The 27182-nt window shown below is 47.9% G+C and overlaps 4 protein-coding genes across 4 annotated transcripts; 1 reads left to right on the top strand and 3 right to left on the bottom strand.

The window, feature by feature from the left end:
* Nucleotides 1–5362: 5362 nt before the first annotated feature.
* Nucleotides 5363–7246, bottom strand: F5891DRAFT_1151146 (major facilitator superfamily domain-containing protein; the record flags this gene model as incomplete). Its single annotated transcript, XM_041365142.1, has 9 exons — nucleotides 5363–5609; nucleotides 5664–5882; nucleotides 5941–6090; nucleotides 6147–6297; nucleotides 6348–6551; nucleotides 6614–6727; nucleotides 6780–6887; nucleotides 6937–6967; nucleotides 7019–7246. 9 exons carry the CDS (start codon nucleotides 7244–7246, stop codon nucleotides 5363–5365), a joined length of 1452 nt encoding a protein of 483 aa, XP_041221363.1.
* Nucleotides 7247–9172: 1926 nt separating this feature from the next.
* On the top strand, nucleotides 9173–11742 carry F5891DRAFT_1114750 (Alpha/Beta hydrolase protein). Its single transcript, XM_041363768.1, has 6 exons — nucleotides 9173–9488; nucleotides 9552–9819; nucleotides 9873–10926; nucleotides 10974–11021; nucleotides 11079–11442; nucleotides 11498–11742. Exons 1-6 carry the CDS (start codon nucleotides 9420–9422, stop codon nucleotides 11705–11707), a joined length of 2013 nt encoding a protein of 670 aa, XP_041221362.1. The 5' UTR covers nucleotides 9173–9419; the 3' UTR covers nucleotides 11708–11742.
* A 717-nt stretch (nucleotides 11743–12459) lies between these two features.
* Nucleotides 12460–13157, bottom strand: F5891DRAFT_959569 (uncharacterized protein; the record flags this gene model as incomplete). The annotated part of the gene is made up of 2 exons (XM_041375662.1): nucleotides 12460–12796; nucleotides 12853–13157. Coding segments are annotated over 2 exons (642 nt in total), but the record flags the coding sequence as incomplete, so codon positions are not given.
* Nucleotides 13158–14947: 1790 nt separating this feature from the next.
* Nucleotides 14948–21393, bottom strand: F5891DRAFT_983963 (uncharacterized protein; the record flags this gene model as incomplete). The annotated part of the gene is made up of 32 exons (XM_041377385.1): nucleotides 14948–15005; nucleotides 15249–15348; nucleotides 15490–15572; nucleotides 15614–15772; nucleotides 15840–15965; nucleotides 15989–16118; nucleotides 16145–16256; nucleotides 16496–16512; nucleotides 16621–16703; nucleotides 16770–16926; nucleotides 16991–17034; nucleotides 17274–17338; nucleotides 17383–17389; nucleotides 17545–17592; nucleotides 17645–17765; nucleotides 17817–18090; nucleotides 18139–18362; nucleotides 18424–18574; nucleotides 18602–18679; nucleotides 18730–18875; nucleotides 19197–19210; nucleotides 19257–19453; nucleotides 19510–19710; nucleotides 19760–19898; nucleotides 19929–19936; nucleotides 19982–20031; nucleotides 20082–20604; nucleotides 20654–20743; nucleotides 20794–20895; nucleotides 21021–21104; nucleotides 21313–21323; nucleotides 21345–21393. The coding sequence occupies 32 exons, from the start codon at nucleotides 21391–21393 to the stop codon at nucleotides 14948–14950; spliced, it is 3651 nt and encodes a 1216-aa protein (XP_041221360.1).
* Between the last annotated feature and the right edge of the window lie 5789 nt (nucleotides 21394–27182).

Raw genomic sequence — 27182 nt, 5'->3', positions numbered from 1 at the left:
TACACTACCTCTAATACTGAAATAAAAAAACATATCTGCCCTGCAAGTCATCACGGTATGGTCATTAACGGGAAAATAGTAAAAAAGAAATCTGTCATGGACGTCTAAAGGAACAGTCATCAACAAGAACCTACACCGGCAGATTCGGTAGGTTGGCTTTTTCTATCAAGTTCGCGTCGTTAAGCTTTTCGTCAGAGTCCGTGCTCCGTCGAGCAAGATGTCCGGGGTCGCCATGTTCTGGTTGAGGTGCGTGGTCCGTACTGTGGAGGAACGATACACGCGGGAGGTTTTACGACACGCTAGAACAAAGGTACGAGTCTCAGTATTCGTTTCGAATCTCTATTAACAATTGTTTGTACCTAGAACAAAGGTACGACTAGATGTACGTCAGCGCTTGCGCTCGAACGTTACAGTGGGACTTGTACTTACGTCTCAGTATTCGTTTCGAATCTGAGACGTTTCGACGAAAACAGCGTCCTCTTATACGGTGAGTCTGCCAGCAATAGCTTTGATGAAAAATATATACTTAAAGAACGAAAAGATTGCCGACGTTGACACGTCGTCGACGTTCTCCGTTTGGAGACGCTCGCACTCGATGTGCTCTATTCTTCGGCCGTATCGTCCTTTCCTTTCTCAGCTCTCTCTCTCTCGGCCTTACTTCCCTCGGACACATCGGCTCTCAACACTCCCCCTCGAGCGTTATCCAAACACATCAATGTCCTCAACCTCTGGAGTCGGGGACGTGCCAATGGCTTCGTGAACGCGTCCGCGACATTGTCGTCACTGGGGCAGTAGATTATCTTGAAGGTACCGTCCTTCACGTGGCCGCGTACGAAGTGGTATCGCAGGTCTATGTGCTTGGTGCGCGATTGGAATTTTCCCGTCGAGACTAACGCTATAGCAGCTTGGTTGTCGCAGAAGATGGGTGTGGGGAGGTCTTGGACGTCGTAGAGCTCGCGGATGAGGAGTTGCAGGTAAAGTACTTCCCTTGCCACGCTGGTCAACGCTATGTACTCAGCTTCAGCTGTTGACAGGGCTATGATAGGCTGTTTGCGCGCGCTCCACGAAACGGGGCCTCCATGGAGCAGTACGATGTACCCGCTCATGGAGTGCCTATGTGGCTGCGATGCCCAATCGGCATCGACAAACGCCTCAATTCCTCCCTCGCTGGATCCCAACGTCAGCTCATAGTCTGCGGTGCCTTTCAGGTACCGCAGGGCGCGTTTGGTGGCCTCCCAATGGGGTCTCCCCGGATTCCTCATAAATTGCGACAGTGTTGCCACCGCAAAAGCGATATCTGGCCGGGTACTCGTAGCTGCGTACATTAACGAACCGATCGCGCGTTGATATGGTATGTCTCGCATAGCTTGGAGTTCGGCGTGTGTTGCAGGGGACTGATCTATGGAAAGGACAGTACCTGGTTCCATGGGCGTGTGCAGGACCTTCGCGTCCTCCAGGTGGAACCTTTCGAGGATCGTCTCGACGTATGCCTTCTGTGAAAGTGTCAAGGTGCGTGCTACGCGGTCCCTCGTCACCTTCAGCCCCAATAACCAGCTCAACTCCCCTAGGTCGCTAATCTCGAAGTGCGCGCGCAGCTCGGACTTAAACCGATGGATATGGGATATATGGTTGGCGGTGACGGCCATGTCGTCGACAGAGACGGTGATGACGACGTGTTCGCGCGAGGTGCGTTTGTAGAAAACGGCTTGATCTACTTTTGACCTGCTGAAGCCCATTTCATTGAAGGCTCCAGCTAGCTCCTGCGCCCACTCATATCCTGCTTGTTTGAGTCCAGGTAAGCTTCTTTTCAGCTTCAGTACCTTCCCTTCCTGACCATCCTTCAAGTATCCAGGGGGCGCTCGCATATATATGTCCTCCTGCAGACTCGCATATAGGTACGCACTTTTAATATCGACTTGGTGTATTTCCCAGTCGTGCTGAGCAGCCATCGTTAGGACTGCACGTATTGTGCTCATATTGGCCGTGGGGGCGAAGGTTTCGAAGAAATCGACCCCGTACTTCTGGCGCTGCCCATTTGCAACTAGGCGCGCGCGAAGCTTCAGCTTCTCGCCGTCCGGCCCGCGCTTTGTGGCCAGGACGTAATGGCATGGGATAAGGTTTACGCCTCGAGGTGCATCTACGATTTCCCACGTACCTAGCTTCTCGAGTTGACTGACTTCGTAATTGATGGCTTCTTGCCACTCTGCAGCGTCTGGGCCCTTCAAGGCTTGTTGGAGGGTCGGTTCTGGTTGGACGGCGGCCAATGCTAGGTGAATATGCGCCTCTTCATCCAAGAGGTCGAGTTCTGACGCTTCCAACAGGCTTTCCATGGTTAGGGCTGCCGTTTGGCCCTCATTCAGCGCCGCATAGTACCCTGGGGGTGGTCTTACCCTCGTCGACCTCGCTTCAGGAGTAGATGGTTGAGGTTGCTGGGCAGTAGACGGTTGAGGTTGCTGAGGAGTAGAAGGTTGAGGTTGCTGAGGAGTAGATGGTTGGGGTTGCTTAGGAGTAGAAGGTTGAGGTTGCTGTGGCATGGTGATGGGCTGGACGCTACTAGGTGAGTTATTATTACCGTTGCCGCTGTTATGTTCGTTGACTACAGCAGACTCCCCCTCGTCCGGCATACCATCGGCTGCCAGGATCGGCGTGAAGGTCACATTCCTCTCCACCGAGACACGCCGTCTGCCGGGCCAATACACCCGGTATCCTTTACTTTCAGCGTCTACCCCCACAAAAACTGCCTCCTCCGCCCTCGCCTCCAGCTTACCAGCCTCCAGCATATGGACGAAGACCCTGGCCCCGGATTCATGGGCCTGCGACAAGTCCGGCTTGGACTTGCGCACCAACTCGTAGGGCGTGCTACCTGGGATCGCCCTTGAAGGTAGGCGATTCTTGAGCCAAGTGGCGTAACTAACGGCCTCGGCCCACAGGTACTTTGGCATATCTCTGCCTAGGAGCATTGCTCTCGCATGCTCGACGAGTGTCCGGTTGAGTCGTTCGGCGACACCATTCTGTTGGGGTGAGTCGTGCACTGTTAGCTGCCGCTCTATACCTTGCTGACGCAAGTATTGATCGAACTCGGCGCTCAGATACTCTCCTCCTCTGTCCGAACGGATTTTGCGCACGCGCACACCTGGTGATTGACGGGCCACCCATGCCTCATAGGACTTGAACGCGGTAAGTGCGTCACTCTTTTGTTTGAGGAACTCGAGTCGCGTCTGCCGGCTAAAGTCGTCCGTGAAACTGACATAATATTTACAGCCTCCCAAACTCGTCGTCTGCGCCGGTCCCCAGAGGTCCGTATGGACTAGTTCTCCGTATGTAAGTGCGCGCATCTTCGTTTCTCTTGGGAAGGACTGCTGAGCTGACTTAGCTTTCACGCAGACTTCACAGAACTGGATGGCGGGCGCCGGATCTATGTCTATGCCCAGGATTAGGCCCTTCTTGACTGCGTCAAGAAGGGCCGCATGTGATACGTGCCCTAGGGCACGATGGACATCATTGATGGTAAGCTTTGTCCTGGCGACGTTGGCACGATGCTTACGGTCGGACGTTACAGCGTAAAGTCCCTGGACTTGGGGTATTTCTGCGATCGTCCTTCGTTCGGGGGGAGCAGACAGTATCCTGCACATTCCTCCTTCGAACAGCACGGCCAAACCGGCGGAGGCGATCTTATTGGTGGAGATAAGGGTAAATGCCATGGAGGGGGCATATAGGACGTCTTTTAGCGTCACGGTCGTTCGTTTCGAGCCCAACGGTAAGTCCATCCTCACGTCTCCTCGTCCTGTCGCATTGACAGTAGCTCCATTCGCAGTGTATATCTTCTGCGGGGCGATCTCAACGAAGGATACAAATTTTGCCCTATCCGGGCAGAAATGAGAGGTCGCGCCGGAGTCTACTATTGCTCCTCGGCGCTCTGGAGGTACGTCCATCGATTTTGCTATGACTGCGAGGTCTGACGTAGCGAAAGCGTAGTTGTCCTTTGGCTCCGGCTCTTTGGCTACATTGGCACTTTGTTTTTGGGTGCGTCCTCCTTGTCTCTGCCGTTGATTCGGCCCCTGACCTTCTTTTCCTCCACCTTTTCGCCAACAGTCACTCTTCCAGTGGCCCTTACGATCGCAGTTCGTACAGACTGCGTCGGGGTTGGATTTTGGAGCCGAGCTCTGCGAGCTTGTGCTCCTCCCTGCATTTGTTCTCGCGGAGAGCGCACTGTTGGTCCCGCGTTTGTTGGGACGTCGTTCGGTGAGTAACCGGTGCTCGTATTCCTCTGTGATGATGGTGATGAGTTCGTAGGGCGAGAGGGGAGTTTTCGTTATCTTGGCCGCTGCGTTCATCGACGACAGTAGCGGCCGGTAGGATTCAGGTAAGGACCCTAGGATGATGGCATGAAAGTCCGTATCAATGACGGCTACCCCCATTCCAGCTAACGACTCCCTCAGGCGCAAAAGCTCTGAAAAATGAGCCTTGACGTCACCACCTTCTTCGCACCTCGTCTCCTGGAGCCTCCGTCTCAGATCTATCTGGACGAGTTCGGTTTTGCCTTCATGTATGTGGCATATTTCCTTCCAGATTTCGGACGCGGATGCTAACTTTTGGACACGTAACAGCAGCCGATCTGTGATCGTGCAAAATATTTGCTGTTTTACGAGTGAGTTCTTTTGTTGATACTCATCGGTCTTTGCGTCGAGCTCATCGATTTCTTTCTGCGTAGGTGTTGTACCATCCGGCTTCGTAACGGCCCCCGTAGAGCTCTTTACGAAAGGCGTAGGCTCTTTAGCTCGTCCATCGGTATATCTCGTAAGTCCTCGTGCACCTATAGCCGTTAACGTCCTTTCCTTGTAGGTTATCCAGTTCGAGCCATCTTCGGCGAGCTTCGGGATGTTAAAAAGGTTTGAATTGGTGCTGGGAGTCGACAAGTCCATGGAGGAGACAGGGCTCATAACCTGTGGAGGAACGATACACGCGGGAGGTTTTACGACACGCTAGAACAAAGGTACGAGTCTCAGTATTCGTTTCGAATCTCTATTAACAATTGTTTGTACCTAGAACAAAGGTACGACTAGATGTACGTCAGCGCTTGCGCTCGAACGTTACAGTGGGACTTGTACTTACGTCTCAGTATTCGTTTCGAATCTGAGACGTTTCGACGAAAACAGCGTCCTCTTATACGGTGAGTCTGCCAGCAATAGCTTTGATGAAAAATATATACTTAAAGAACGAGAAGATTGCCGACGTTGACACGTCGTCGACGTTCTCCGTTTGGAGACGCTCGCACTCGATGTGCTCTATTCTTCGGCCGTATCGTCCTTTCCTTTCTCAGCTCTCTCTCTCTCGGCCTTACTTCCCTCGGACACATCGGCTCTCAACACGTACTGCGGTCATAGAATATTGATACTGAAATGAACAGAATAAAGGCAACCGTCAAGAGGAACCAAAATACTGCGGCTCGTCCTTCATACTCATGCGAGCCCCCATGGTTGGCCTCCACGGACGTCTCTATTGAGCTGGCAACAGCGAGACCTATTGCTGATCCAAATTGAAGAGCGCCGTTAAAGATGGCGCCAACTGTGCCTGCCATGGACGAAGGTGCGGCTTGAAATATAGCAATGCTGTAATTGAAGCGATTGGAACGTGTTAATAAAGCCACGACAATTTGAACTTACTTTGTGTGCGTATACATCAGCATGAACCCTGCACTCCCTATAGATAAAGCTGGGAATATGTATGGCCAATAGTACTCAGGTTTCCCCCCGCCAAGCGCCATCAATACGTTCGCAACCATGCCAAAAAACAGGCCTGTCAGAATAATCCATTTCGGACTGAAGATCCTAGAGAGCGGTCCGGTGAAACTCATAACGAAAGCTGCGGCACCGAGCGGGAGCCTGGTAAGTCAAATCAGTCTGAATGACAGGAAAGATCGAGTGACAGTCGAGACCTTACATGTGTACAGCCGATGATATTGCTGACCACTCAAATACGTTTTGCCACAGGATGGTAAAGATCATGAACACTGTGAACCACCAACAGTATGGCAAGAGCGCCACGGCAAAAAGAATGGAGAAATTGGGGTAAAACCATGTCCGGGGTGGTCTGGTACAAGATCAGCCGATGATCGGTGGTAGGTGCAAGCATCCCTGATGACATACATTGCAGCTGTGTCCACATGTATGAGTGTTTCCCAGCAGAAAAACCCTATCATCATCATGATTGATATGATAAGCGGGACAAGCACTGCTGCAGATGCCCAGCCATCAGTGGAGCCGGATGTCACAGCGAAGATGAACAAGATCAAGGCAACTGTCGAAGCTCGTGAGGGATGCGAAGCGGAGCATGCTGTAAATTCATACCAGTTAGGATGGTCACGCCAAGTAAGTCAAGACTTTTCCATTTCGCTGCTACAGGCTCAAGATTGTCTTTGGTCCTTGCAATTTCTGGCGATATGATGAAGGCACACGCCAGAGCCGTTGGCACAGCCACGATGGCTATAAACCAGAACACCCAATGGTAAGATGCCCATTGGACGAACATTGCACCAATCATGAGACCGAGGGCTATGGAACGGGAACGGGACCATGAAGTTAGTCATGAATGATCAGCTAGGGGGTATTCTCACATGTAGCGACGCAGGAGCAGCCTCCAAATGTTCCTATTGCGCGAGCTTGTTCAAGCGGTTCGGGAAATACTTTGACCAACAGTGCCAGGGCAGAGGGGATTGTCATCGAAGAAGCTGAGAAGCGATCTTTGTCAACAAAAACCGTCAGACCGGCGGGAATGTTTACCTATTCCGGTCAACGCTCTGAGAACGATGAGCGGAATGGTATCATCAACAAATCCAGCGCACAGCGAGATGACACCAAGACCAAGTACACCCCCAATGAACCCAGTTTCTGTGAGCCCATTAGTGTCGTTATCTGACAGGTGCGGCATAGTACTGACTTGGGTTGTATACGTCGCTGATGCGGCCGCTCTACACAATGCGTTGAAGTGCAGGGTCAGAATCAATGGTATGAGCACGCACGATGAGCAGAAATGATGCAAATGTTAACTGGAATGCACTCATGATCCAAGTGGATTGACTTTCAGTCATACCCATGGATACCTCGAGTACAGGGATTGCGGAGAAGAGAGCTGAGTTACTGAAGGCATCCAAGAATTGGGCGAGACAAAACATAAACAGTAAAACTAGTTTGCGAGTAAGCGAAAGTACTGGCATTTCAGCCGGGGAGAGAGGCTGGAGTGGCGGCATCTAAACAAGATACTGGAATTTGTCAGTTCAGGAGCGACCAGTTGATGAAGGAGAGGTTGGGAAACCCTCTGTCAAAACGGATGAATGGCTCCGCATTATAAGAAGTATCTCCATGACCAACGTGAATCAGACGCACTGTGACGCATCTCAACACCAGCGAAGATCTTCTCTACTCATGTGAGTACGTGAATTCATGTGTACTAGTATGAGCTTATTTTTGAAGAGATTGGGCCTTTGAGGGAGGGACTTACGATTCGCATCATGTTTGACTTACGGTGAGTTTCCCGGAAATCCTTGCACCATCACGGGCAACCGTCATAATGTATCTTGTGATGTTCCTGTAGGTTCAGCTACACAAACGGGACTCAAGCACAGATTCATTGCATTGATTAGTGTAGGTTACTGACTTTGGTATGAGCCATAAGCTTTTAATTGTTCCCTCGCCGCACTATCAATGTCACAAGGGTACTTCGCCTCAGCAGTATAAATTCAGCACCAGGATTGTAGCGCTCAGATTCTTTGTCACATTACCACTTCATATGCACAAAACAACTCTGTGTTTCAAACCGCACGGCTACGGCGATGAGCTTTAGGGTGGAGGGGAAATCGCTCATCCTTAAATTAGGGGTGAGCACAAGTTCGGAACAGCGTGGCGCGAGTCTAACCCGAACTTACATTTCGATCTACGAGATATGTTTAAAGTTAAATCCCGCAGTAAAGGCCCAGACCAACTGGACGTGGACTCTCAGTTCCGAATTTCAGTGGCTGGCGGTAGCGCTATGGGTTGAAGGCAATCGTGCCGAGAATCGCCACTTCTTGACCAAAATTTCAAAGCACTGCAAGGTGACACTTGTAAAACAACGTCCACATCCCGCTGTGTAAGGTGTGATCATGACGTAATCGTCAACAGGCCGCAAATCTCGGTGGAAAGCCTCGCTCTAAATCATAGTAATCATAGCCCTCCAACGCTTCATTTCCGTTAACCGCATTCTCTTCGTGTGCTGGGTCAGGGGCTTGTAGTGTTGCAGACAGTCAGGGGCCACATCAGAGGTGTCAGTGGTCTATGCAGTCTACGCATTGTATGCTGCTGAAGTTATTCCTGACCAATCCTAATGCCTTTATTTTTGGTCAGCTGGGAATGCTGCAGCTATGAGGACGGTCTTCTTCTCGGAACCCAAGGTGTTTTGTAAAGTACATACTTTTGAAGTCTACGATCTAGTGCCATATCGGTGAAGGAACTTGGCCGCCGACACCCTAACTGACCTGTCGATCAACAGAGTCACATTAGTCGACATGGTCGAGTCGGTGGAGCAAATTAAGTACTTACTCCATACTTGACCCAGTTTTATTAACCTGAGTCACGACATTTCGAAGGCCCGAGTAAAGCCATCGTCTGGGTAAGCCCCCTCCTCTCAGGTTCTGTCCAACGGTGAATGATATCCATCATCATGTTGGGATACCTGGTGTGCCCGACGATCTATCAGATTGATGTTATTGTTTTGCACGAAACGGCCATCATGAACACCGGTATTAAGTTGTCGCCTATGCCTCTGTTGAGTACTGAGTCGCGAACGCGAAGTGTTAAATCAACCTGTTCAAGTTAGGGTAGTCATACCACGTACTATGAGTCGAAAGAGCCCATTCGTTGTCTCCGTTTGCGCAAACATCGTAGTTTCTCAGAGAAACAGATATGAGTGAATGTTCGTAGACCAGTAACTTACGCCAGGTGAATTTGGTGAGATGTTGAATTCTTGAATTGCGATGTCAAAATGCAAAGGTAACGCTGCTGCTACCGTATGTGCAATGTAGTCGTCAAGTTGTGATCAACCAGACATGCGGAAGCTTGGTGAGCTTACATAAGAAAAATTTGAAATTGCAGAATCGTTTCCCGATCAAGAGTAGTTGTTTTGTCAAGAGCCTTTGATCCAAACATCACGTACGCGCAAATTGAAGGCGAGAGGTTCATCGTGCAAAATGATCGATGTGTTCCAAAACGGTCAGGCCAGAACTCAGGTGACAGAAATGCTGAAACGTGCACGGTGCGTGTACCATAAATATTACAATTAATACCCAAGCTCAAGCCTTCGTTGGTATGTAACTCCCACTCCCTCTCTTTAACTTTACTCCCACACAACCATCCCATCTACTGACTGTCTTGACGTTTTATCGTACTATGGCTCAGAAATACGCACCATATGGCCTTTGGGAGTCCCCCATCACAGCCGATGCTATTGCTCAGGATGTATGTTTTTCACATGGTCTCTAATCGCTCGGCATTTCAAACTAATCTACGTGGTGACCTTAGAGTGTCGGCTTGACCGCCATCTTTGTAGATCCTGTTACAAAGGATACCTACTGCATCGAACAGCGTGCATCGGAGGGTGGTCGATGCGTGGTTATCAGTAACAAGACTCAAAAGGAAGTCTTTGGCAAGGACTTCAATGCGCGCACGCGCGTTCATGAATATGGTGGAGGTGCCGCAATCGCTTATAATGGGACTGTGTACTCTTCGAACTTCATGGACTTCCGTATCTATGCCGCGAAAGATGGGAATATCAAGCCAGTCACTCCAGGTGCCCAGGTACATTCTTTGAACTATAACGCCGTACTTACACTCCCTGCGCAGAGGATCCAAACAAGCTTTATCGCTACGCAGATTTCTGTGTACACCCAGTTCACACAGATCTACTCGTCGCTATCTTAGAAGACCATACCAACGACACGCCGCGTACTGTGCGCAATTCTCTTTGTGTCGTCAACTCCTCAGCTGCCACTGTCACGTCTTTGGTTTCCACCGAGGACGCAGAAATTGAGTTCTATGCAGCACCGACATTTTCCCCTTCTGGTGATAAGCTCGCATGGCAGTTCTGGAAACACCCAGACATGCCTTGGGAGGGTGGACAGATCTATGTGGCCGACGTCCATTACAATTCCAATACTCATACACTTAGCCTGAGAAACACAAAGCTGGTTGCCGGCGAAGCTAACAATATTAGCGCGTGTTATCCATTGTGGGCTTCCAACGACAAGCTTCTCTTTACCTCCGACGAAAGCAAGTTTGCAAACCTGTGGGAGTATACCCAGGCGTGTACCAAACCCGTTCTCTCTTCTGTCGTGCAGCAAGACTTCTGCATGCCATCCTGGACGCTTGACAATTACTCATTCGCCTTACTAGACGAGAATGGCACAAAAGCTATCTGTGTTGCGTGGCGGGCTGGCCGAAGTGTCCTTTATGTGGTCGATATCGCCACAGGTTCCTACGTAGAGATCAAAGACGAATCGTTCGACTTCGTGGTGGTAAACAATGTCTCTCGTCTGTCGGACTACACTTTCGTCTTCACGGGATTGCAAAGCAACGCTCCTGGTGCAGCTATGCTCTGCACTCTTACAGGACCATCATTCGTTCCAAATTTCCAGGTACTCAGATCTACCGCATCGGCATCCGCCGCTCCATTCCCTGAAGGCATCATTTCACTTCCAACCCCGCTTGAGTTCAAAGTGGCAGGTGACAAGACCGTATATGCTGTGTACTACGCCCCAAATAACCCAGCTTATGCGGGTTCGAGCATTCCCGGCGAGAAGCCGCCCTGCGTGCTTGGCGTACACGGTGGTCCCACAGGATTAGAGACCCAGAATTTGAACTGGCAGAAGCAGTATTTCACAAGCAGAGGATATGCTTGGTGTGTCCTGTCGACTACCGAAGTTTCATCACACTCACAAGTTGCAGGTTGGATGTAAACTACAGTGGCTCTTCGTGCTATGGGCGCGCATATGTGTATGTTACCATTCGCTGTCGTGTTTCCCGTGGAACAACGCTGAAGATGTGACAAAGGGAGCGTCTCCAAGGAAACTGGGGTATTACCGACGTGAGCGACTGCATTGGCGCAATCCAATCGCCTCAAATCAGCTCCCTTATCGACACCAAACGCACTGCGATCCGGGGCGGGAGTGCGGGAGGGTTTACTACCCTTGCTGCCATTTCCCTCGACTCCTCCGCAGCGAGCAAAGTGAAATTTTTCGCAAGTGCCACGAACAGCTACGGAGTTTCAAACATGGAGCTTTTCGCAGAAGACACCCACAAGTTCGAGCTCATGTATATCATAAAGCTTCTCGGCGGTACAAAAGAAGAGATTCCGAAAGTTTGGCACGACCGGAGCCCAGTGTATTTCTCAGCGAACATTAAAACCCCATTACTCGTATGTTCATATCTCGATCAAATGTGTTGTGTTGGGTAGATAATTTTTCCAACAGGTTCTTCAAGGCAACGATGATGCAGTTGTTCCGCCTGCACAATCCTGGACTATTATTGATGGGATCATTAAATCAAAGGGGCATGTTGAGGCGCATTTCTTCGATGGCGAACAACATGGGTGGCGCACATCAGGGACGCTCAAGAAGGCGATTGAGTTCGAGAGGGAATGGTACGAGAAGAGCATGGTGAGGCCCACTGTAGCAACTTGAACTAAGAACAGTATAGCAGTAATGTATCATTGGTGTATGAATATGAATGAATCAAGTAGAAAAGATGTGTGTGTCTATCACAAGAAGGTCTTCGAAGTGTGACGACATGTTATATTTGACTCGGATGGCCATGGGGTTAGACGACACTAGAGAACACGACCTCGGTGGACCCTCGAAGAGATACAATTCAGCACCGCACCTGGATTTTGATTATCACTCACAAAAAGTGTCTAATGAATGTGTACAAATTCGTCTGAGTCATCTTAAATCTAGGCTCGAGACTAGCCTGGCACGGACGAGTGGCATAGCCAGGGTGTCTCATTGACGGAGTGACTCTCAACAGTCTATCTCAAAGCCAGGTAGCAGTGGTACGTATGATTACAGGCGTTCAACAGAAAATTCATAGTGTTACTAACAGTACACCTTCGGCTGTGTGAAGAATCGGAGAGGCTCGTACTAGGAGCGAAAAACGAGGACGAAGACTTGAGATTGGGTCAAAGACTAGAGAACGATATTCGACGGGGAGCGTATTAATACGCTGATTGAGACGGAGAATCAAGGAGAACGTGTCTGACGCATGTAACGAAGGGTGATTGCATGGGTAAAAGAAAGGGATGAGTACGTACGAGAGTGACGTCGATGGTCATATCTTGACAGGTTGTCTAGGGGAGACTATAACAGTACCGGTACAAGACAACTTTGTGTCAAATGATAGCAGTTCAAGCGAGTTCCCACTGTTCTCCATGCTCCGTTTAGAGGAGCTCATTCACATTCTCACCGCTCACAGACAAGGAAGACCCCACGGTGAAGTTGGTCAGAAGGGTACTGAAAGTCAACTCCGACAGAGGAGCAAGTGAGAGAATCACTTGAGCGGTGGTGGCATTGACGTTAACGGACAGATCGGTGGTAGTCAACTTGATAATGATCTTGTCAGAGCCAATCATGACAGTCCCTGCAGTATCGTTAGCGGTGCGACTAACGGTGAAGCGAGTGCGTTCGGTGCGCGAAACATAGACTGCCTTTGTCGCGTTGGACGATTGGGGATAGTACCAATAGTCGTAAGGAGCAACTTTGGAGCGAATGAAGAAACTTTTGTGGGGTCGCTATCAGCCAAATGTGGAACATGCCGCAAGGAACTAACTCACGAGTTTCCACTGATGTGGTCCGCGAAATGTTCAAGCTGTGGGATAATGCTTGTGTTGCGACCAAGTGTGTCATTCAGCAAGGTGAAAAACACCTTGCCGAGGAATTGGGTCGCAACTCCAGGCGTGGTGAGGGTGTCGGTGACGCTTGCCACGAGATTGTTATGGGTGTAGAACTGGGCGTTGACACGCTGAACACTAGTCACGAAAGTAGCGACGGCGGAAGTGGACACGGCACGCCACCACTCATCGGCAACTTCGCGGCTAGAAAAGGTAATCACATATCGAGCGCTCCAGTTGTCCGTAATCTCAATGGCGATTCAGCTCGACACTGCAGACATCGAAGAATGAATTTCAGGCGTACCTGTTTGACATATGCGTGGAAAACCATGACTGTATACTATTCAATATGAGAGATGATTTGTTGGTTGTGGTTGGATTGAAATGATCATTCGAACGCTGTACATTATATAGAGAGAGAAAGTTGTTTGGTTGGGTTGATCATAACATCTCGATTCTCGACCAACTGCGGGGTTGATAAAGCAATCACTGCCGATCCGAACGAGGACCTGATGTAAGATACATTTGACCGTAATGTCGCACCAAACTGGACATTCCGTCAGGCTGCATTTCTCGGTACCTGAAGATGCACAAAGTCAGCAACCTCGTCCGACAGGTGTGTAAAAATAACAACCGGCATTGAATATTGATCCCCCTGACTTCTTTTACAACTTCGACAATATGATGTTGCCTGTTCCTTTGGCAGAAAGATAGACATGCCACTGGAGTGGTGTCCGGCTCTGACCAAGAAGGCCCGACTCATGTTCTCTAGCTACTACATCCGAGCGTGATGGCTAACTGCTGACAAACACTGCAGTTTGAACACCGGCAAGCTCCGTGCCTCTGCGACCGCCCCCAACTCCACCACCACCGACGAGTCACCACTGTGATAATAAGGACAGCTGGTCCAGGAAAATCAAGAATATATGGAATGCTGGTTGTGATTTTTACACACCTGCTGGACAAGGTTGCTGACTTTGTGCATCTTCAGATACTGAGAAATGCAGCCTGACGGGATGTCCAGTTTGGTGCGACGTTACGGTCAAATGTATCTTACATCGGGTCCTCGCTCAGGTCGGCAGTTTTTTTTCAATCAAATTTATTGTCCTTTGGGGTCAGGGACCCTATGTTGGACATAGCCCAGGGCTTACTCCCACCTAAACTAATGTAATGTAATGGGTAGTCACTATAATGTATACAGGTGTTTGAACGGCTCGTTTCAATCCAACCACAGCCAACAAATTATCTCTCCTGTCGAATATACAATCATGGTTTTCTACCCATACGTGAAACAGGTACCAAAATCCATTCTTTGTTGTCTGCGATGTAACATGTGCTGTTCAGATACAGACAACAGGACCTATCAATAGATTACCTGATATGCCGGGCCTGAAAGCCCTGGATTAGGCCTGGCTTGACCTAAAAACCTTGGCTTGGGCCTGGCTTTTGAGGGCTCGGGCCTGCCAAAACTCACGCCAGGCCATATCAGAGGGCCTGGGCCTGGAAAACTCGAGCCAGGCCCTAGGTCTTTACATCAGGAAATCAACCCGGAATTGATACAACCAGGTAGAGCTGACAAATAGAACCCATTATGATATGTTTTGATTTAGAATTACACATTATTATCTTTGCGCAACATGCATATGAAAAAATATATGACTATGCTAGGCACATATAATTTTGATGAGCATCTTACAAGTATGAAACAAGTATTTGAATGAATATATGAGTATGCTAGGGACATGTCAATTTGATGTGCAATTATAAGTAAAGATCAACGTGATAAGTGGCCTTCCATACATTGTAGTTAGCTGGCTGATGATGATCAAACTTATAGCATGTCGTGACACTGTTTTATGTCACTAGCAAGTAGCTGCCAAACTGACAATTGTGACAGTGGCTTAGCAATGTATTATAATGCGATGTCTTCGCCGATTCTGATGGCGCCTGACATCATTTTCATATACAATGATATATTCTACCACAAAGTAAAATACAAGCATACAAGCGAGACAACAAATTGCAAAAGGCGTGCACTTTACTGACTAACTTGAACTTTTGCGTACATAGTCGTAGGCTCCAAGAAGATTTGGTTGCTAACCATGATATCAGCAAGAGTCATTTCAACGTAGCACAAAACAAAACACCTTCTCATATGTCAGAATTGCAAATATCGTCCTCAGAGTCCGGTTGATTGATCAGGGGTGCACAGCGGATTGTGCACGCTATGACACAGAGCTTGCTTGCCTTGAAGCAAGATGGCGATCCCTCCCGAAATCAAGGTCAGCACTCCAACCTCACAAAAGGAAAAGGAAAACCTCTTACCGGTCACTACTCACAGCGCAACACCGATCCCACTAGGCCTAACAGTACTTGGCACCCTCATCCTACTCCCGGGAGGACCTGAGGACGAGCGATACTCATCCACGTCTTCATTCTCTTCACGAAGGATAGAATGGGATATGCTGCGTGAAAGGGGGTGTAGGGAGCGGAAGGAGGAGTGAGATTGGGATGTGGATATGGAGATGGCGGATGAACGCCGGGAGTGTGAAGGTAGGAAGAGAATCCGAATGTACGTACCTTGTATATCGAATTGACATGTTTGATAAATCGCAAATACGTTCTCGTGAGGATATCTCGTTCGCATGCGCCTGTCATAAAACCTGCGTTGGTGTCAATGGCAGACAGAAGAAAGAATACTCACACGACTTCTTCACTCTCCCTCCCGACGCGTCCAACACCAGCTCTATAATTGCCTTCCATACGGACTTCTACAGCTGCGAAACAAGCCAAGTTCGACGAGTGAGCGAATAACAGCGCCTTCGCACAGAAAGTTGCGTAGAAGCCTGAACTTGGATCAGAACTGAATGAACAGCACAAAAGGCAGAAGATATGAATGAAGGGAAGGATGGTAGAGACAGAAAACGCACCCGAATATGCCAGCTTCACCCTCTAGCACCTTCCCATTGATAATATGCAGTGGGGTGAGCGAATTTCCCAACAACCGAAGGCAGGTGTTACGGCGCGGAGGATCTAGGTGGAAGTTAGAGTTGTTTCTGGGATATAGTAGTAGGCAGACCTTGGTAGTAATATGATACTTGATGAGACGCAGTACGATGCCTCTGAAGCCGAGGGACATTGTGAGTTGGGAAGTGAAGAGAAGGAAGTCGAGGGGATGATAAGATTGCCGCTAGTAGAAAGAGTTAGTTCTGTTTAGGCGGGGTGATAAAGATACCAGCGACACCCTCTGCCCAAGCGTCGACGTCTGTTGTAATGTGCTGGTCGATGCCATGGAGGAGAAGACTGTAGTACCGGAAATCCAGAGTACATAGCGGTGTCGTGAGGAACTATGAATGAAATGTAAAGAAAGAGAGAATATCAGGCTGTGATATAAAATACTATGTATGTAACGTTTGGAATATCTGACGCGGCTGTGTAGATTGAATTATATATCGTTGGCGTTTGTTTCGAGCACATCAAACTATTACTATATGCGAATATTTACATGTTTTGCTGCATCATCTTCCTGACTTCATCGTAAACACAACTTCAGCTATGTGCAAGCAAGAACCTGTGAGCAACTTACGGGCGTCACAATCTGTACTAATCATTGTTAGATTTGTTGTCTGATTCAAAAGAAGGGGGAGAGAAAGGAAATAGGATGTCGATCGATTAGAGTGAAGCAGGTAGCGGTGGAGGAACGGTACGTACCCCACATTCCGCGTTGATTAGTATTGACGTTTGCGATCCAAGGGATATGAATTTGGACGGCGGGGAGACGTTGGGTGATGATTCTAAGGGAAGGGTGAGGAAGGTGAGGAAGGTATCAAATGTGTCTGGTGGGAAGGCCAAGTACGCACCCATCACGGGGAACTTCGACATCGTTACCATCCAATTCGTTCGCCTCCAGTGAGATTATCGGACCGGTACGTATCCCACATTCCACGTCAATTAGTATTGACGTTTGTGATCCAAGGGAGAGGAACTTGGACGGCGGGGAGACGTAGGGTGATGATTCTAAGGGAAGGGTGAGGAAGGTGAGGAAGGTATTGAATGTCTGGTGGGAAGGTCAAGTACGCACCCATCACGGGGAACTTCGACATCGTTACCATCCAATTCGTTTGTCTACAGTGAGATTATCGGACTCGTTGACCTACTTAATTGCATCACAACATTTCACGTCGATTAAACGAATGCTCAATATTTCGTTTGAAAAATTCTACTCGATGCTACAAGTTCTGTAACAGCGCGTAGTATTAAATCAAGCCTCCAATATTAGCATGTCTTGTGCCAGTGAAGACTCGCAACATATCAGGCTGCAGGTATCGTTAATAAAGAACATCGGTTAATTGACTTCAACTAACCTTGGAATCGATATGCTCTGATCACTTTCTTTAACACATAATTTGTCTGATTGCTCTGAATGCATCTGCGTTGTATGAAAGCATATTGAGGTTGTTGAAAAAAACTTACCTTAAGTCTACAGAAGTCAAATATAGCGGTGTTCGACTATACGAGCGAGGATTCAGACAGATCGTGCGATATATTGTAGTGGATCACTACATTTCATATCAAGTCCAATAAAATAAGTGATAAAACAAGAGGAGAAATAACATAGAGCAAATCCAAACGTACAACCAATTGATGCGCAACACCAATACAAATGTGAGAGTTACGGTAGACCTATGACTTCGACCAGGAAGGAGAAAAAGTTACAAACCGGCAGTACAATTACAACTGAGAGTGTTGCAGGATGTCAGAGGCATCAGAAGGAGCAGATGAAGTCGAGAACCAATCATTGAACCAATCATTGTGCAGATGTGTTTCATACATCGTAGCCTTCCCCGAAGACGTACCTATAACCATTACATTAGTGTGATAAAACTGATCAAATGCTGCATACGCACCATCATCAGTGAACTCCAACTCAGCATTGAGTGCAATAGCTTCAGAAAACATGTCTACCTCCGCCTGTGCCCGCTGCTTCTTCAAATCCAAGATATGGAAAACAGACATAAGCTCATCTGGTGTTTTGTCCTCCTTTCGCGTGAACGCGTTGCTCGTATCGGTGGGTAGGGGCTCGTCGGTTTTGGCGTAAGATGCGATCATATATGTACCCAATTTGACGTTATCGATCCATGCATTTGTCAAACGAGGCAGAGAGAGAAGTTGGTCGTCGTGCTGCATAGCCTGTCAGGACACTGGGACCCTCAGAATATAACCACTCACCCTTAGGGGGTATTGATGACGACGAGGAGACTCAGGGGTTATTTGGCTGACGTCAGAACCTACTTCCATAGTGTCTTGAAAAGGCGATGACATAATTAGCCATGCGAGGCATTTGTCCTGGGTTTCCTTTGTAGGCTGAAAGCGCTTGCAATTGAGCGAACTAGGAGTTTGGTATGCTCCAGTGTAGGAAGTGTTCACTGGAGGCAGCAATTTTGGGGCAATTGCTGGGGATATACTTAGCAGTGGACATAAGAATTTCAACTTGGTATAGCTCACACGGCTGACCTCTAGTGTTCATCAATTCACACAAGTTCACAATAGCTGTACTAAATAATGAGATTTCTGTTTGAGCACGATGCATCCTTTCCTCCATAAAACAACGCCCTCCTTGCGGAGGGAATACCGAGGGATTCGTCTCTGCTTGCTGGAGTTGGATCTGTTTCGCAACAACCCCGAGACTTACTTCAAGGAGAACCATGAGATCATGATAATCGACCAAACCAAACAGCACAGAAGCCGTGACAAAGAGGGAATATGGAAGCTGGAGGTAGAGTCATGAGCGAACAATATGAGAAATATATGCGCACTAACAATTTCGAGACCATGTGTCTGGAGCCAAGATTCTATGGCATCCTCAGTGTCCTCAATTTTGAGGAAGAGCTCTTTCGAAGGTGTAGAGGGACAGGTCATCAACATGTCAAAAGTGGGGTGCTTGAAATATATTCCCACAATTCGACCTACAATATAAACAGGTTTTTTAAAGTTTGATCGCCATGGCCCATCGTCCGCCATGGCTTATCGTCCGCCATAGCTTAGTAATAGGTTGTCCGATCAATGACAATGAAATATGAAATGCAATACCTCAATTACATAAATGAAATTTTACTGCTAACACATTTTCAAACATCACGAAACACTTTAGTCAATTGATTAGCCGCTGAACGCGAAACGGCCCAGGCAGGAACAGCGTGATATTGAAAATACAAGTGAGCACGGGGAAGATATTCAAAGCAAATATACTTCTCATGTGCGGGCAACTCGTACAACATCATGCACACTGCATGACAAATTCCTTTAGTTAGTAAATAAAATTTGACTCTTAAAATATCGAAACTAACGCGATATCACACAACAAGGCCATGCAGGTCATAAACGCGGGGTGTCCTGGGTCTGAGTCCAGTGGCAAGATTATGTTGAGTGTTTCAACGGCCTCGTCATAAATCGTGCTTGCAGGTGGATAGAATGGCTGATCAAAGGTAGCACCGGGAATTTGGGCCACAACGCTCTCTAGCTTTCGAAAGAGGGACACGTAACACTAGTTTGACGAGACAGTTTTAAAAACAAAAAACACGCGGATTAGATACAACTTACAAGAGACTCTATGAAGGCTAGAGTTTCCATGGGTAGGACAGAAGTATGCCTAAACACTGCGGGCTCAAGATCAGCCATGATCATCGGTAAGCCAGGGGTTGTGGCAACGGTAGCAGCGGCCGATATGGTCACCCTAAACGCAGTGTGCCATAGGATAGACTTGATACACCTGGTGCGGAAGATCCAAACCAATCCGTTTTGCTGCATAGCACAATAAGGATTTGACAACAGAGAATTTTAGAACACTGACATCGAATGGAAGACGTGAAGACTGTGGTCGCATGAAGTGGCTTAGCAGATGCTCAAGCCTAGCTTTGAGCAGGGTACTGAAAATATCGTGTAGCCCAAAGCCTGCTCGAGCATGATTGATTGTCTGAAAGGCCACATGCCTTGAATCGTGCATAAATGTGGATACTCACGGGCCTGCCTATTTGAGGTGAGATAAGTTATAAAAACGAGGAAGAAAACATACCATCACGAGGATATCGTTCTCACTTATGATCCTACCATCGCTAGTGGAAACTACTGGAAAAAATGAGTACGCGCATTACATGAATGAATGAACTCCTGACCTTGTTCCAACTCCACGGCACTTATATTGGCACGAAGGAGACTCTCAGTGAAAAGGCGGTGTATCAAGGCAGCTTTTGTCTCGAGTGGAGCCGTGGTGATAAAATGAGGGTTCCCGGTTTCGCCTCTACAAATCGCCAATCTAATCAAAAGCCGCAGATAGGACAAGACCAGCCTCCACTTTGAGTATTTTAGCATTACACCCGTCAAGTGGTCGGCATCTGTGGATGTAGCAGTGGCGATGGGGATAACAGGCGCAGGCGCGGACTCGGAGTTGTGGTGAGAATCAGAATGAGCAGAATAAGGTCCTCCATAATTGGGATGGGCGCTGAGACTACCATCGTTTTCCGATGTCACATGGGCATTGGACATTATCCAAGAACCGAAGATTGAAGCATTGTTTGCCGATGCAGACGAAAAGACATCAGACATGCCACAGTGACCAGAAAATTGGAAGACGGGCATGTTGTACCCTGACGGATAGTCGGCCCAATGAATGATGGTATGATAATTAGCTAAATCAACCTATGATGTTGTTAAGGGAGATAACACAAAAATTGCAAGGTGAACTTACCCGGCCATCATAAACGACCTGTATTTTCCTGTCGTGGCCCTGCCTAGTCCACAGGGCAGGCAAATCTAAGATTGCAGTGGGAAGAGCATTCTACAAGATTGATCAGTGGGACGGCAAGACATAGCACAGATTCAACGTACCTCTAGAATGTAGACCAGGACCTCAGTGCCTTCTGCTTCAAGTGAAGCAGTGTGAACACATCCAGTTTCCATATAGGCAGTGAGTTTGATACGATGATGTACCTATAGCGCCAATCAATAGTGTATAATGCCCGAAAAAAAAAACCGCACGGCGTCGAGAGTTGATGGTGAGCACTGCGTGCTATAGTGAGACGCTGAAAAAATTCCGAAGAAATAGAGATACTCACATACAATGCGTACACTACGGGCTCCAGCCTGATCGCAATGTACCCAACGAAGGACAAGGTATCAGTCGTACCCGCAAGAGTTCCCTGAAAAAAACTGCATTAGCGACGTGTAGCTTACAAGGCAGGAACGAAGTACATTCAAGGGCAACACCAAAGGCATCATCTCATTGTACATATAGCATGTAACGCCTTGACGGATTGTAGCACTTGTGGTTGCATGATATCCTGAAGAGAAAGACATTGTTGTTAGATATTGGGACAAAAGGCCACACTTTTGAAGGTGGCTACATACCTCCTTCAGACCTATCAAACATGCCATCGCACCGCCATCTAAGCTATTACGTGCAGCAAGCTTAAATGTGTCATATGACATTCCGCCATCGCAGCGCCAAAGGCAATCAAGGTTATTACGTATATAATAGCGACCCCAAAAATATTTTTACAAGGATTTTTACAACGTAGCGAACAAGATTTAATTCTCATAATCTAATTCCAATTTGCTATCGTACATCTCACCAAAGTGGTTTAATGACTCATTGCTGACACTGAAGCGCTGCTCGAGAGTGATTCCACCCGTGGCAACATCATCTTCACGTTCTTCATTGTCATTGTCATCTTCGTATTCTTCATATTCTTCTTCATCTCCATTTTCTGCAGGGTGCTGAACGTCTGCACTGCCTTCTCGTGGCCTGACGTGCGTGGAGCGATAGTGGGAGTAAACATGTCCCACTCCAAGACTGAAGTGAAAGCGCATTAACATGTCGCGATCGACAAACCTGACATCGTGAGCTCGGTGGTGATTACTTATGATTATGCCTGAAACTTACCAATTGACATAATATTCACGCCAATCATCCTTATCCCCCGCACATCCCGACACCCCCAATCCGTCAGGGTGTTTCCTGCCCTTGGCGAAAGCAGGTATGATGTGGCAGCCCCTTAGTACATCCGCTGGATCCATGAAGCTGAATGAGGATTCGTCGTCCATAGGCAGAAATCTAAGTCGATCGAGGGTGGAGGTATCCCAGGAGGAGACTTGCTCCATGGGCTCATACCAACGACACCATAGAAACTCTATTCGTACTGGGGTGAAGTCGACCATACCGGTTCCGATGTAGATTACATTCACATGATAAACACCGAGTACCTTACCGTAAATAAATTTATGACTGTCGTCGTTGCCCATATCATTGTCACCGCGGAGAGCCATCACATTGCAGTGTGAAGTTCGTAGGTTGATGACATCTTGAGCTCAGTGAACATCGTATGTCGTATAATTGAACCTGGCGATGTTATGATGGTACATACGATCGTCCTTGATAATAATCGTATTGGTGTCGCACACTTCTCTCGAAGATGGCACATCGGTGGAATTGTGAATTCACTGCAATAAATGTTCCTTCAGCTTGAAATGGAAATTCTGTAGGCAAGAGTTAGTGCGCGGTGTAGTGAAGGCTGATTTGGCTAACCTTGATCGCCGGATCACCTGAATGGCTGCTCAGGTACGTGCCTATGTGCACAGGGTACTTCTGTGTCATGCCAATGTGGTGGTGAGCGACTGGGCTGGTCGCTAATTCAATGATTTCCACATGTGGACGATGTACTATTTTGTTGCTGATACGACGGATACGGGCCTGACGACGTTCAATGCGCGTCAGCTGCTTCACAAATGACTTGTGATCCGTCCGACGATATCTAGCCTTGGGAGAACGGTGTTCGAGTTCACCCTGGATAGAGTCAGCGGGTGGAGTTTGGAGTCACACATCATAGGACTTACTGGTTCAGAGCTATACAAATTGGACGTGCCATACTGGCATATCATAGAAACATAGTCGCCCAAAGCGTGAAACTTGTAAGTTTGAAAGTTGAATACCTTCTTGCGGTGCATGTCCTTGGGTGATCCAGCTGACTGCGCCGCCTGCTCCTTTAATGAGCTGCTTTGTTTACCCTCCTGCCCTCCCACCTGTTTTGCTGCTCGCTTTGCGTGGCATCGGGTACGAGCCTCGACTTCCTGACGAAGTTCTTGTGTGTTGTAAGCGGAACAAACTTGAGCCTTGAAATTGCGAAACTGGTCGCCGACTGCCGAAGTAACTTGATCCATGATGTTGATCGTTAAATCAGAGTGCATCCGAAGCTTAGCCAGTCTGTGCCAATGCGCCATAGTAAATAGCAGCCGTAAAACAGTCGTATTGTGCAGTTCGGGGAGAAGACCATCGAAGACAGGGATAGAGCACTTAAGATCGCATCAGTGCCCATCCAACTTCAGTAGACAATCCATACCTGGAGGAGGTCTTTGAAGTTTCGGGCTGCCATGCGTGTCATGTCCGAAGCGTTGGCCGAAAATCGTTGGATAGTTGCTGGGCCAAACGTAGGTGTTTGCCTGTATCTTGTAGTGGAGAGGTCAGCTAGATGGGTGACGTCAAATAATGTAATGTACCTTTGGTCCAATTTGTTAATCAGACTCTTGTCCTCCGCTGTAAGAATTCGTAATAGATGAACGAAAAGCATTTTCCAAACCCCAAGCTCAAACTCATGCAAGAGGTCTACCACAAGCGCGCGGAAAATATTAAACCAAAAGTAGCAAGGCGATCGGAAAATGTGTTCTGTAGGTTGAATAGTTATAATTAGTGATAGAAGTCAAAGCCTCACCGAGGTAGGGACCCAGGAATGTGGCTTCAAAAGGTGTTCTACTGCTGCACTCCCAACACCAAGGTCCTTTTCATAGATTAATTTCTGTGCAGAGCTTACCACAAGTCTTCGTCTATCATCATTGCGTTCCAGTGTCTCGCATTGTCGCCTGTCCAGAGGTCTTCCCATATTATGTATGAGCTCCTTTGGTATAAGGTAATGTGGACATGGACAACCTCCAAGATTTCGAACGGTGGCAATAAGTACTCTAGTCAAGTCAGGACAATTTCTAGACGTGTAAGATATGAAATTCACGTACTTCTCAGGATAGTCTGCTGAGTAGGTAAAGATCCTGGGGTAGAATCTGCGCGTGATGCCATCACAACAATGAATCACAATTCCATGCTCATATGCATCCAGGAATTCATCATCCAATAGAATATTCCACTGCTCGTGAAACAGTTCCCTGTGACAATGGGTTGTGCAGTCGCCGCTCATGCCTCTGCCACATGTAAAGTCCTTGAACGAGTCTGAAAGCTGGCAAAGAAGGTTTGGTATTCATTTGAGACGAAAGGCTTACCGTCTCGAAGTACGTGACGTGGTTGCTCAAGTTGCACGACGGTTTGCAGCGGCGGTACTTTGACTCATTACCAAAATACATGTAGGTGGGCCAAAGCTTAGTGTTGCCAAATGAAGTCAATTGCGTGGCGTCAGACCAGAACATCAGAGTGGCCACTACTCGAGGGAGGTCACAGCCAGGTTCCCTAGGCATTTCTTGTAGTTTGGCGTGTGCATCATGGAACACTGGGGACGTGAATAAGTCTCCATATATAGGGACTTCAGCGTCAAGGTGAGGAGGATTCCAAGACAGCTTGTACGGCTCGTAGTGAAATAATTTATTATCTCAGGCGTTGGTTAGTTTTTCCCGTATGACAGTAACAAGGGAGCGATGATACAGATCAGCGGCTCGAAAGACGCGAGGCCCTGGAATTTCAGATGTGCAGGAAAAGGGCACTTCGATGGAAACAGGCGTCCTTTTCCAACCAGCATCTTCATCTTCCCATTCTTCCCCGTCTTCCTCATCGTACTCGTTTGCACCGAGTTTGGAATTGATTTCCTTCCAATTCGTGGAGCTCACATCGGCAGCATTGAAGGTCTTGTCTCCTATGATCTCCACCAGCTGTGTGTATTCCCCTTGCGACTTCTGTACCCCTCGATTCCAGTACCAATCACCGAGTTGAAATGAAGAACAGTTGGGATAAGGGAAGTACGGAGAATCGTTAGCCACAGGGGCGGGCAAGTCAGGTTCTTCTTCGTTGGCCATGCGGCTATCAGGAATAGAGGAGAGATCTGCCATGGTGACATACTCTTCTGGATCATGGGACGGAGGTGTAGATGAGAAATATTGGCGCACTAGCCCGAAAATGTTTGGGGGCGTGCGGAACGTAGCGCGTGATGGTAAGGATGGGGTTGCATGTGATGCCACTACTTGACCGACGGATGGGGGAGGTAGTTCGCGAACATCCAAGGGTACAGTGGGTGGAGGCTGAGGTAGGATGTCTCTGAATCGCTTGGGCAGTTGACGATTCTGCCGTCTCGGTCGGCGTTGTGCCAAGCTCATATCTTCTCCATCAATTTCCCCTATTTCACAGTCAGCCTCTGTGAGAGGGGCTGATGGGGAGTTGGGTGGAGGAGCACTAGCAACCCTGGGCTGTTGAGACACCTCCCCTGAAGGCAGGTGGAGGGCGGGCGAATTTGACAATGGAATAGCCGAGTCGATAACTCCCACAGGACCATCCTCAGCGGAGTAAGTGCGCAATTTTTTCCTGCGGCTTGCGAACTCCTTGAAAGAAGATATAGCTGACGACAGATGCTTCTTGGTATGAGTGCATGAGCGCTGGTGCTGACTGAAGTAGTTCTGCCCTGTGAAAGTGCGTTTGCAGACACACATGTAAATGGACGTCGACATGGAAAGCATGGCCAATGCAGAGTCTCAACGGAGATATTAATAGGCGAACAGTGGGATGGCGGCCGAAGAGCGGGGAATGGCGAGATTTGGTGATGGCGGAATGGCAAGATTTCGCGATGGCGGTATGGCAAGATTTGGTGATGGTGGAATAGCAGCTGAATGACGGAATATTGGGAATGGAAGCATGTAGCGGTAGCACCATGTAGCTATCTATATAACGCTGAAAATACGAATGTAGTTATATTCTATCTGAATCCTGAAATGTCCGCACCGTCTTCTCCATGTTCTGGATGCTCAACGCTATCCACGGAATTCGATTTTAAAGCCGATCCCAAGGTTGTGGAGATGCTAGTAAGCATCATAACTTGCCGCCATGGGATACTTCATTACCACAGCCAAACAAGAGAACTAACAATGTTTCAATGGTGAATCACTTGATTTATAAAAAGATATTCTTTACTCACATGTAGTACGCATGCTACAAGCCAACCGACCGATACAGATATAAAATCCACCCTCGCCGATTTCAGGCTTATCGCGAGGCACATGTGTTTCGCTACCCGTGCTGTCTTTGCGCAACGTCTGACAAATATGTCGAGACATCCATATTTCCGCGCCGTACAGGGATCTGCGAAGGGGAGTATGTTGCTGAGTGTGCGACCAGCAGTTGCGGGTACATGCGTAAGTGATTTTATTTCCATAATAAGGACATATGTACTTACCTTTTCGATTAGTGAATATCGAGAAATTCGTTGGGAAGGCCTATGTACCTTCAGCATATTATCCTGTGAGATATTTTTAGAGACGTGTAGATCCCCATATGCTATCTGAGGAAGTGTTGGGATGGATTGTTGATAGTTGCATGATTCGTAGTAGAATAAACCTTATTGTTAGTTGAGCCTGTAGCAATTAATCATTGTCAGACATTGACTTGTACATGCAGCGCAAGTTATCTCACCGACAACCTGGCCTGGCGTGCTTCGCGTAATCCTATTAGTGCAAGGCACACAGTTCCATTTCATAATTTCACACAATCTGAACTGGAAATAGACGCTCGTGAATCCGTTTGTAATGGTAGCCTGAGTAACCTACATGGTGAACGCAACCGAACGACTGTGATTTCATTGAAGTTGAAGTCGGGAGCGCGCCGCACCCAATGCTATACCGAACGCCAACATGACTTTATTATCAATGCTGTCTTTTACAAGGCTACATTATGGTATAGTACTTCGCGCATATATGATTCAGTGTTCAGGAAAACAAAAAATGAAGAGTGAGAGACCCTGGGACTTATATAGTGATTGACTATAGGATTAAAACCCAGCCGGCAACACACGAAACAGCCACAGTGATACAATACCGTCACAATACAATACGGGCGTTGCCGGCTGGGTTTGAACATGTAGTCATTCAGTATTTCAACCGTGTCCTCACACGTTTGTCCTGTTTGACCCTTCTGTAAGGCGAAGTTGCACTATATGTTTATACTTACTAGCCATGTGATTATGGAGAGTACTGTTACTTTATATTTAGTGATGATGTAGTAATGTGAGTCAGTAGAGTAG

This window comes from Suillus fuscotomentosus (genome assembly GCF_016647785.1).
Source record: "Suillus fuscotomentosus strain FC203 chromosome Unknown F5891scaffold_62, whole genome shotgun sequence".
Lineage (NCBI taxonomy): Eukaryota > Fungi > Basidiomycota > Agaricomycetes > Boletales > Suillaceae > Suillus > Suillus fuscotomentosus.
This window is presented reverse-complemented; position numbering and strand designations above follow the sequence as displayed.

Coding starts and splice junctions, on each gene's coding strand:
- F5891DRAFT_1114750 (XM_041363768.1), top strand. CDS start 9,420: ATGGCTCAGAAATACGCACCATATGGCCTTTGGGAGTCCCCCATCACA. Junction 9,489..9,551: donor CCGATGCTATTGCTCAGGAT/GTATGTTTTTCA, acceptor TGGTGACCTTAG/AGTGTCGGCTTGACCGCCAT. Junction 11,443..11,497: donor ACATTAAAACCCCATTACTC/GTATGTTCATAT, acceptor TTTTTCCAACAG/GTTCTTCAAGGCAACGATGA.